The sequence below is a fragment of the Pituophis catenifer genome, unplaced genomic scaffold, assembly GCF_029215685.1.
Source record: "Pituophis catenifer annectens isolate HBS135680 unplaced genomic scaffold, rPitCat1.0.hap2 SCAF_6, whole genome shotgun sequence".
In the NCBI taxonomy this organism is placed as follows: domain Eukaryota; kingdom Metazoa; phylum Chordata; class Lepidosauria; order Squamata; family Colubridae; genus Pituophis; species Pituophis catenifer.
The window spans coordinates 27,815,494-27,827,649 of record NW_027256886.1 but is presented as its reverse complement, the minus strand read 5'-3'; the positions used below and the strand labels follow the sequence as shown (position 1 = coordinate 27,827,649).

Sequence of the window (12,156 nt, the reverse complement as noted above, 5' to 3'; positions counted from 1 at the left end):
ATATATTTTAACAATAAGATCACTAAGAGATGACACTGATTTGACACGTTCCGTGCACCTTTGGCGTTTAGTCATGCTGGCCACATGGCCAGGGAGAAGTCTTCGGACAGCACTGGCTCTTCTGCTTTGAAACAGAGATTACCATCACCCCTAGAGTCGGGAATGTCTAGCACATATGTGCGAGGGGAACCTTTACCTTAAAGTTTATTATTGAAGACAGATACTCATGTCAAGTCTCATTCCCTATTACCTGTTCTCTAAAGCCTACTTTAACATTCTTGAAAACCCTTGATATCAGGACCTCTTTGAAGAGGAGGCTTATCAAATGGATGATGGAAGAAACCAACTTTTTACTATGTCCCTAGGGTCAGTAAGGCCTTTAGCAATGTTGCAATAGTCTAATGTTGAATCAATCTGAGGAATGGGTAATATTTCTCATTGTTCTGAATATTGTATTACTTTCTAATAGGCTGATTCAGAATTGAAAGTTACGTTGCAATCTAGAAACACTAATGTAGCATAAAAGAGATATTATAATCTCTGTTGCAAAAATATCATAAAGGAAGAGGGGCAACAACAACACAGTACTACAAATTTTTGTCTTGTTTTAGACAGCTATTATTATTCTTTCCAGTGATCTATGTCCTATTATAGTCATAGAATATGTGATCCTCTAGAACAGTGATGGCGAACCTTTTAGACACCGAGTACTCAAATTGTGCACACGCGCATGCACAAACTGAAAGGTGTGTGTGCGTGCACAAATGCAGACATGTGCGCATGTGCTGATATGTACATTTGCAGCAGAGACCCAAAGACCAGCTGTCCGGTGGGAGGTGGGACATCCCAACACCTGCAGCGTGACAAAAGGTATGATATTTTTCTTTCATGAGCTTCTGTTTCGTTGTTTGCAGGGAAACAGAACCTCACAAAAGAAACACCATGGAGATCTGATCTGGGATAACGGCGCAAGTGCCAGCAGAGAGGGCTTTGCATGCCATCTCTGGCACGCGTGCCATAGGTTCGCTATCACAGCTCTAAAACCTGAACAAAAGTTCTCTTCTCTGAACACAACAGGCAGAAGCTAGTTAATGATATATGTTTCCCTTCTCTTGTCCAGCTTATTCTGAATATAAGTTTTATTTCTCTTTCAGGCAGCTGCCTAGGTAGATTCAGTCTGTGACAGCTAGATACATATGACCACTCGGCTTTAGACACCTATGTCTGGAACCAGATTTAAACACTTGCAGGATTATCTATGTTGCCACTGTCAGATTGATCGAAGACTATTTAGCAGGGGGCTATCTAAAGCTGAGATTTTTCAAGATGAATTTAAAGGAAAGCCCTCATTGGCCTAAAAGCAGGTAGGATGGAATCAAAGTCCCATAGAAAGTGTGTTTTAAAAATTTCCTGGACTTCCGGTGGCACTGTAGGCATTGATAGTCGCTCCCTTCGGAGCGCTAGCTCCGCGATTGTGTTAAAGCCGCTAGAACAGCGAAAATCAGCTGTCTAGTGGTTTGGAAACTTTCCCCTTGGGAAAAGGGGGAAAACAGAGCTGCCGGGAGTGGGTAGAGCTCCCCAAGAGCCCCAAGAGTAATTCTGGGGCTTGAAGTGTGAGAGCTCCCTGGAAGCCTGACAGAGCTCTGGATCCGGGACGCTTCTGCTTTAAGCAGAACAAGACACTGCAACCACCCCTGAAACAATCTTTCAAAATACTGGATACAAAAGCAGGCAGAGCAAAGGCAGGAGTGATCATAATTGCAAGTATCAAACTTTAACTCTGAATGTGTATTATATACTTCCTTCTGGATTATTAAGGGAAGAAAGAGAAAGGAAATGGCGCCGGAGGTTTAATGGGGCGTGGAAGTGAAAGTTAAGAGCAAAGTATCATCTAGTGCTGACAGCCCCTGTTTAAAATTATTGGATTTTACTTTAAGAGAATGAAGATTTAAAATTGACTTTAGACTAATCAAAAAATTTACTGAGGACTTGAAATTAACTTGATTTAGTGGACTTATTGTTTTGGCTGTTGCAAAAGTTTAAAATTAAAATTGAAAATTAGAAAATGGCTTCAAGGCAAATAAAAACTGTTGCGGCTAAAAGTGCTGGGGGATCACCAGCCCAACTATCTAAATTGCAATCTTTGTCAGCTCCAATGGAACCACAAATATTAACACTGGAAGTTTTGCAGGAAGCTTTAAAGACACAAGCCTCTGTTTTAGAGGAAAAAATTACTTCTGTCTTTGAAGAAAAAATGCAGGATGTGGCTGAAGAGATGGCAGAAATTAAAGAGGTAATTCAAATTTGAAATAAGGAAATCAGAGAATATATTGTTTTGGCATTTCAGGGTCTGGCAAGCCATATTGAAGGGCTGGATGAAAGAGTGGAAGAAATTAATCAATCCAATGTGGATTTGGAAAATAAAATGGGTGAGGTCCAGACAAAGATGGAAAGGGCAGACTTAGAAGTGACAATGATATAATATAGGGCGATGAAGTTTGCCCTGAGGGTAAGAGGCCTGAGAGAAAATAATCAAGAGAATTTGCGAGAGATCTTTGCAGAAGCCCTTGCACAGATAATTGGAGAACAAAAGGCAGATCTTGAATGGCAAATTGACAAAATTTATCGTGTTAACTCATGGGAGCCAGACAAAAACATTTACCAAGAGATATTGTAATCTACTTTACAACAAGGAGGATATGAAATGAAATTTTACAAGCTTCCTACAAAAATAAACTTCAAGTGGCAGGGCAGGAGGTTTTAATATTGAAAGAAATTCCCCCCAAAATGCTGAGAACCAGAAAGGGCTATGCTTTTTTTCCAAAAGAGGATCAAGACCATAGTCAGCCAAGAACTATAGGCTTATATTGCTTTTAAATACAGATTACAAGATTTTTGCTAAAATATTAGCAAATAGGTTAATGCTAGTTATGCAACAAACGATTCATGGTTTGGTTTTATAAACTGGTTTTATAAATGGGAGACAAATGAAAAGTAACGTAAGGCAAATAGTTAACATATTGGAATATCTGGGGAAGAACAACCAAGTCCCTGTGGCGCTTATATTTTTGGATGCGGAGAAGGCATTTGATCGATTGAATTGGAATTTTTTATTGAAAATAATAGAATTTTACACAATCTATTAAGGCAATATATAGAAACAAACAGCACAAATAATAATTAATGGTAGTTTAACAGAAACTTTTAATATTGAAAAAGGAACAAGACAAGGATGTCCTTTGTCTCCATTACTGTTTATTTTGACTTTGGAATTTTTGTTGAATAAAATAAGTGGTTCAGATAAAATAAAGGGAATTAAAATTAGGCATTATGATTATAGATTACGAGCATTTGCAGATGACTTGATTGTTACTTTAATCCAACCAGTGCAATTGGTTATAGGTTTAATGGATATAATTAATCAATATGGACAAGTATCTGGATTTAAAATAAATGTAGGGAAAACAAAGATAATAACTAAAAATATGACTATAAATCAAAAAGAAGAAATAGAAAGAGTAACAGGATTTGAAATAGTAAAGAAGATTAAATATTTAGGGGTTTATATTGTGACTTCAAATGTAAAATTATACAAGTATAATTACGAACCGTTGTGGCAAAAAAATACAGAAAGAGATGGAAAACTGGAAAAAACTACAATTGTCTTTGTTGGGAAGAATAGCAGCAGTAAAAATGAATGTTTTACCAAAGTTTTTATTTCTTTTTCAAATGATACCAATACTTAAAAAAGATGCAAATTTGAAGGAATGGCAGAAGGGTATCAGTAACTTTGTTTGGGCAGGAAAGAGACTGAGAATAAAGCAAAAAATAATGCAAGATATACGTGAGAGAGGAGGTCTCAAAATGCCCAATTTAAGATTGTATTATGAGGCAGCTGCCCTTTCAGCAATTAGTGATTGGACTAACACAACAGAAGAGAGAATATTGAATATAGAGGGATATGATTTTGTATATGGCTGGCATGCATATTTATTATATGATAAAAAGGTGGATAAGAATTTTAAACGTCATATATTAAGGAATGTGTTATTACATGTCTGGAAAAAGTATCAATATAAAATAAACAATAAAATACCTATATGGGCAATACCCAGTCATGCGATAGAGAATATAAGTGTAGAACAAAAACAAGATGTGATTATTTACAAAGAGCTTCTTATTATGGAAAGAGACACACTGCAGTCAAAATCTTTGAATGTATTAAAAGAAGAAAGGATAATTCAAACTTGGTTTCAGTATGGAGAGCTGCAAGCTAGATGGAAAGAGGATCAGAAAATTGGTATCTTGCAAAATGAGGAAAACTTGGTAAAACAAATTAGAGACCAAGGTCAAATGCACATAAAAAGGTTGTATAATGTATTGATAGAGATAGATTCAGAAACGGAGTTAGTCAAAGACTATGATAAAATGGGCACAAAATATTGAGGAACCAATAATGATGGAAATGTGGGAAAAAATATGGGTTAGAAATGTAAAATTTACGCAAGCCCAAAACTTGAGAGAAAATTTTTATAAAATTTTATAGATGGCATCTAGATCCTAAAAAGTTAGCTTGTATGTATCCAGGTTTACAATCCAAGTGTTGGAGATGTAAGTGTGATGATGCCACGTATTATCATATATGGTGGACATGTAAAAAAATCAAGGCATTTTGGATAAAAATATGGTGGATTATGCAAAATATTCTTAAAAAGAAGATAAAGTTTACCCCACAGTTGTTTTTATTGGGTATAATTACAGATTGTACGGTTATTGTTTGTAAAAAAAAATTAAAAAATTTTTTCAATAAAAATCAAAAAAATTCCTGACTACTCAGTATAATATTTAGTAATATACTAAACTTATGGAACAGATTCCCCAAATGTACACAGTGTGTTCTGTATACTGTTATCACAGTAAATATTTGAATCTAAACGATGACCAAATGAAAGACCAAATGGCTCTTTGCTGCTATCTAGTCCACATCTGGATTTTTGCATTTAATGTTGGATAGCTCTAATTTGACAGAAGAATTGAACCAGGGTTTTCTGCTGCCGAAATTTACTAGGCATCAAACTGCTGCAATTTTGGTAAATAGCACTACTAATTATCTTTGCTTAAAGGATACACACACACACACACACACACACACACACACACACACACTCTATTGTAAGTCAATTAGATAATCTTTCTTTTTAAAAATCTAGATTTGTTTTGGCTAAACAATAAAAGGAAGTAATAATTTATGATCAGAAAAGTCATTCTGAATGATACATCTAAATTACAGTTTACATCAAATATAAATTGCACAATATCATAATTATTCCTCCAAGCCCCCCAGTTCTGTCTTCAAAAAGACAACTCCTATTTAAACCCAGTGCAATAGCACATTTTCAATCTACAGTTAATAAATTAACCAATTAATAATAGTGATTTGTCAGCAAAGGTTTCCAGTTGTATGTGTGAAGCAAGAAGAATATTAAATGAGCAATGTGAAAATTATATGCAATAAAAACAGTATTTGTCATCCAACTCTGAAATAGTTGGCAGGAGACACCAATGCTGAATAAAATTAGGACTATAAATGTATTAGCTTACAGCATTCTTTCCCAAATTTTCAGACTTCAAATGAACCACAATTACCACCAGAATGGATGAAAATAGCTTAAAGAGCCTTGGTAGTACAGTGGACTAAAGCACTGTTATTAACATCTGCTGCTTGCAATTACTGCAAGTTCAAATCTCACCAGACTCAAGGTTGACTCAGCCTTTCATCCTTTCAAAGGTAGGTAAAATGAGGACCCAGATTGTGGGGGCAATAAGCTGACTTTGTATAAATATACAAAAGTATGAAGCTATTGCTTAACATTATAAGCATTGTAAGCCGCCCTGAGTCTCCAGAGAAGGGCGGCATAGAAATTAAAGCTAAATAAATAAATAAATAAATAAATAAATAAATAAATAAATAAATACATACATACATACATACATACATACATACATACATACATACATAAATAAATAAAAATTTTGAGACTATACTAGTCCTAACACATCTTGGGGTGCCAAACTGAAATAGGCTAATTTATATGAAGCACATCTCCAGATATACACTCCAGAAAAACTATTCAAATAAGAAATAAGAACAGGAAATACACTTAAAAATATTTCAGAATTTCACCCACTAACATTGAGATCCCTTTTAATTATTCATGGCTATCTATGCTTTATATATGACAACCCCACCCCCAACGAAGAAAAAGTATTGCTAAAGGAATAGAGGTAAAAATTAATTGGATGAACAAATAACTTTTCTAAGAAGAAATTATAAACTAATGATATTTACCTGATTTGGAGCCATGCAAGCATTGATGTAGTGCCACCTCCTAACACCCAGACTGTGAAGAAGACAATTAGTAAAGTAGTTGTAAACATCATTTGCTTGGGCTGAGATTCTGTGTCCCGAATAGCTAGTGCAAATGCTATTGCACCACGTAGACCTTCAGAAAAAAAAAGGAAGGGAAGACAAAGGGCTTAAAATTATTGTAATATAATACAATAAGATGATGAAGGGAGGAGAACCTCTGGCTCAGAGGTTAATACAACTGCCTAACATGCAGGCAGCCCAAGTTCGAATCCAAGTAAGGGTAAGGCTAGCTGATGAGAGCTAAATAGCTTGAAATAGAGCTATACTAGTCTCCCTTTATTTCTTTATCAGCGAAATATAAATTATATATATAAATATAAATAAATGTAGACTATTCCAGATTATGTCCTAAGAAGGGAAATAATTACAGAGGAGAGAGATGGTTTAGCAATGGAACATATAGGTGAGACAATAAGGTTTGGATGGAAAAATCCAGAGAAAGGTCAAGAGAAAGCATGGAGCTCATTAGATTAGCTCTATGCAATCTACCCCAAGTAGACCTGGGGCTGTCCTTAAAGAGTATTCAGAAACAGCAGTTGTACAAATACAGGTGCTTGTATAAACCCAGTTTTGCAAACCCTGCTTTGGTTGCTAATAGATTTCTGGGTCTTATTTAAGATATTTTGTCCTATAAAGCCTTTATGGTTGTCCCCCATGCAGGACCACACTTTTCAGAGTTAAGCAAGGATGCACTGCTGTTCTGTGGCAGTCTTGATGTTTGAGTATCCTCTCTGTGGAGATCTGGCTAGTTCAATCTTTGTTAGTTTTTTGGAAATTTTTGAAGACTGAGTAATTTCTGAGAGCCATCCTTTGCTTTCATATTGCCATCTTCATTTTTATTATGTGTGGTTTTATTATTTCATTCTTGTGTGTTTTTATTTTGTACCATATTTTAACTAGCATCTAAGCTGCCCATAGAATTTTGATTGTGCCAACATAGATGTACTTAATAAGTACATAGCACACGGTTAATTATTTCATTAGTGGACCACAATTCTACCACCACTTAAGCCCTCTGCTAAATTTATTAAAAAGGAGGTTTGTTGTAAACATGAAGAAAAATTCAGCAGTAAATCTAATCAAGTGATCTCATGTAATATAATAAATTATTAGTTAGAAATGAAGGCCTAATTCAGGGAAATTAAACTGGAGTTGGTAAACACATGTGAAAGTATTGGCTTAATTATAAATGAAGAATGTCACAGAAATATGAATTAAGGTCATCTAGTTTGCCGCTAGTCATAGAGTAAAAACGAAACAAATGTTATAAATGGCAATGTCCCTGGGAAACAAAATGAATGAAAGTCCTGAATGATGCCACCTGCTCTTTTGGTGAGAGGGAATTGGCAGGCACAATTTCAGCACTGACATGATCATAACCTATTGTGATGTACTTATCCTAAACTATTAAAAAAGATACAAACAGCTTTTCTTGTGAATATAAAGCCAAATGAATGCACCACATACACCTGAAATTACACAGCATATTTACAAAAATAGATGTCTAAATCTTTCTATGGGAAAGTTTTAATTTGAATTACTATTACATCAGGTAGTGCTTTGACATTTATTTAGATGCAGATTATATTTTATCTTCTGAATGGGCATTCATTTTACAATTCTGCATATTCAAGGCTCATTTTAGGATTTCTAGGTGCAGCTCGTTTTATTGGTTAGAGAAACAAACTATTAGGTTTTACCTTCCTCTGTAAAATGATGGAAGTTTTTTTCTCTATAAAATAAATATAAATATATTGTATATAACTGTATAAATATCTATACAGTTATATCAGTGTCTTGTTTGAATTACTAGTTTAATTTAGAAGACAGCCTGTTACATTGAAATTATAATTTGCTTCATATTTTTTTCCAGAGAACAATAATGTAGGTATTATAAAAGTCTTGTTCCTTGTGTAAAATATAGTATTTCTTTTATGTATTAAGTACCCATGAGAGTTCCTTTTGTAAAATATGCCATATTGCCAGTAGTAGGTTTCAATTTTGTTTGCTACAAAATTTTGTTTGCTTGTGGGCGCATGTGTGTGACGCTTCTGCATATGCGCAGAGTGTCCAGGCAGATGGGCCGAGCCTCCCGCCACTACTGGTTCTCCCAAACCAGTAGGGTGAACTGGTAGAAACCCACCACTGCATATTGCTGACTCTCACTTAGTTTATTTATTGTGCTGATTTATGGAACAGACTGCATCTCCATCATTTATTCTATTTTGTTTGTTTTGTATATTTAGCTTTAACTTACATGATTGCAAAAGCATCTTCATATTATAGCTTAAAACCAATCTTTTATTAAGCACCCTTATCTAAACATTTTAAATTCCCCTAGCATGAACATTTGTTTTTAAACGAAGACAGTTTGAACAAAGAATTAAGTCAAGTTTTAGAATTAGAATCCATAAAAGTCCATCCCAATCAGATGAATGTTTTAGCTTTTCTTGCTTCTCAGAATGGGCTAAATTTTGTCTCATTGTTTTCATATAATCATATTATTTTATTATAGTTTAGAAACCTCTTTCAGAAATAAACACTGTCATGACCAATAGCCCCAGTAAGACCTCATCTAATTATATATTGATTACAGATACTTTTTGCAGAATGTACCTTTATGAAATGAATAAATAATGAACAAAATTGTCAGCCTTAACTGCTTTAAGAACTAGCAGTTTTTATTGTATGTCTTACATATTATATGTTATTGGACACAAATTTTAAGTAGCTCTTTTGGAAAACAAAGAAAATGAAATCAACATTTAGCTGCTTGTCAGCAGCTATCTAGAGGTGATCAAATCCTCCCTCCCTCCCACTTTCAAACAGCCATCACATGGATATCCCCACCTTAAGGCAGAATTTGAACTTCATGCCCCCAATGGTACTTACTACACTAATATTCTTTTATAAACATAAAAATCTATTAAAAGTTTAAGAAAAAGGAGTCTCTTAATTTTCTACCACCCAAACATTAAAAAATATTGGTGTACCTTAAACATTAGTTATCGTAGTACAAACATTCATGGATTATATCTTTCCCAAAACCAACCAACCAACCATCCATCCATCCATCCATCCATCCATCTTTATTTGATTCAGCTGCCACTAGTTATTAATGATTATTTAAAACTTATTTAATTCCTGACACTCCATATTAACTACAACTTGATTTCATTTTCTTTATTTTCCAAAAGAGTCACATAAATGATTTTGACTGTAAGCATTTTAGCAGTCATCTTCCCCCCCCCCCCAAATCTGCTGAAAGGTGTGGTCTGAATATGATTCTTGAACCACAAATCACTTATTCTCACAAAAAAAGAGCTATGATAGAGGCTCCAACTGGAGGAAACATTTTCTGCTTTCAAAGGTATATTTCTGGTCTTGAGATTATGAGTATTTTTAAATTTAATTTATTAGGTTGACATATAAAGAAAATATAGATTTCTATACATACTATTATATATTGTGATGATGACTATTCTTCATCTACAAACTAGTGATTGTTTAAAATATTTAGGATTTATGGGAAAACAAGACAAATTTTAAAATGCTTATGTTATGATAAACAAGCATTCTTTTGAACTTCTAAATAATCAGCAAACATACGTGGTGAGAAGGGGGCAAAGAAATTTAATAAATAAATAAATAAATTTTGGGATGCCTCTTTTTTATAACCTCCTCTTCCATTCTGGGTATTTAAATTCATTGAGTGTGTAATTAGGTTAAATGAGAGATAGAATAGTTCTTGTTTAATGACTGGTCTCTTAACAACTGTTTAAAGTTACAGTAGTTTGAAAAAAGGTACTTATGATCCCTCCTTGAAGGTCACTGCATCTCAGGCAGAAAATAGCAAAAAATGCCCGTTGAATATGCTAGAATCATTTAATGACCCTATGATTCATTTAATGACTTCAGTGACTCACTTTGTGACCATCACAAAGAGTCATAAGATTGAGCCAAGTCACATGGTGACCAGCTTAATGACCACAATGGCTTATGACTAAAATTCTGGGTCAGTTGTGATTGTAAATTGAAGATTACCTGTAGTCAAATGGAAATACTGATAGTCAATTGCACATTTTAAAGATAGATATTTTCTTCCTCTCCCTGTCAATCTCGTGCAAAAGTATTACCAGTTTCTGAATTCCCCATTAGCCCCTATAAAACCATGTCACAAAGCAGACACGTGCTTTGTTACTTCATGCAAAGAAAGGTCCTAATTGTTCAAAGAATAGGAGTGTGAAAAGAGAGCAAGACCTGAAAGCACTAGTGGTAGTTTTAAAAAAACTCTGCAAGAGGAAGAACATTTGAAAACTCTACGACCCAACTTTCATCTTGCTGAATGTTGCTGCATGCAATTACTTTTTCCTATTCTCCATTCTCCTATTCTCCAATCAGTAGCATAATATGTAATCAGGAACAGGTGGGAGATTTGAAATATTGAAGTAATGGAGTAATTTTTCAATGATTCATTTTCTTAACTGGAATAAAAATAAATCGGCCATTATCTAGTGGGATCATCCTCATAAGCTAAAGCAATGTAAATATTCAAAAAAATCTGAAGAAATGTGAAAGTTTTTCGCCGACAGTTGACATTCCTGAAAAATGTGTGTCATCATTGTTCCATGCTGAGGCCACTATCCAAACACGCTCTTTTAATGGTCTTTTACAGTGCTATCTAACCATCATTGTACTAATATATTGTATTTTTATATAGGGATAGTTTTATATTGCATTTTCTATGTGGGTCAATGACAGTAATTTTTGACTGTGACAGCTAACAGAAAGAAAAGAAAGAACAATGAAGATAGATTTTATATAACTTTAAAGATATGGAGTGATGCTATAAAACATTTACAAATCAAAAAACAATCTAATGCTGGTAATTTATACATACTAGGCATCATATAATATACATGCTTAATATATAATTATAAAGGGCATGCAGATTACATAATATGTAGTGAGTAAAAAAAGATGCATACTTATGTTTGCATCATTTAAAAGCATGCTATAACCCAAGAAATCTTCAGCTGGCCACTATTTCATCAAAGCTAGGGGCAATCTGACATTATTTTAACATGAGAGAGATACCCTCCAAAATGAATAAGCCTGTTCTCCAGAGAATAGAGATGAAACACCATATGGTATACCATCTGAATTTAGTTTCCTCAACTGAGCTGCCACTTTTAAGTCCATTTCATAAACTTTTATAATAGGCATGCTGCACCCGGGTAATTAAAGTGATTAAAATCATTATTGCATATCATCATCAGAGGATAGAGGCCTTTCTGAAATCATAATAAGCCTTCCCAGTGAATGCCATTGATCACAGAGCAATTCTGCTTAGTTGCTACAATATATTTCTCCCCATTTCTTACAAGAAAAGTATAATGGTCATTGCTTGTTCTTCTTTTAAACAAGGAATACAGTGTCTATGGAGATTCTCAATCATCCAGGTTATGGTTGTCCCAAAAGGCAACTGGACTTTCTTGGGTTTTTTCTTTGAAAATACACACACACACACACACACACACACACACACACACACACACACACGTATTTCTCTTTAGCCAGGTTCTTCCTACGCTAAAGAGAAATACACATAAAGACCTACCAAAAGAAAAGAAAACACACACACACACACACACACACACACACACACACACACATATATATATATATATATATGTTTTTCTTCTAGCCAGGTTTTCCCTACGTAA

General features: G+C 34.4%; 1 protein-coding gene across 1 annotated transcript in view; it reads right to left on the bottom strand.

Moving 5' to 3' along the window:
• SLC9A9 (solute carrier family 9 member A9) overlaps window positions 1–12,156 on the bottom strand; it is a 260,985-nt gene that overhangs the window by 107,732 nt on the left and 141,097 nt on the right. Inside the window, exon 12 of the mRNA XM_070945808.1 lies at window positions 6,350–6,503. Coding sequence (XP_070801909.1) covers window positions 6,350–6,503 — 154 coding nt within the window. The remainder of the gene's footprint in view (window positions 1–6,349; window positions 6,504–12,156) is intronic.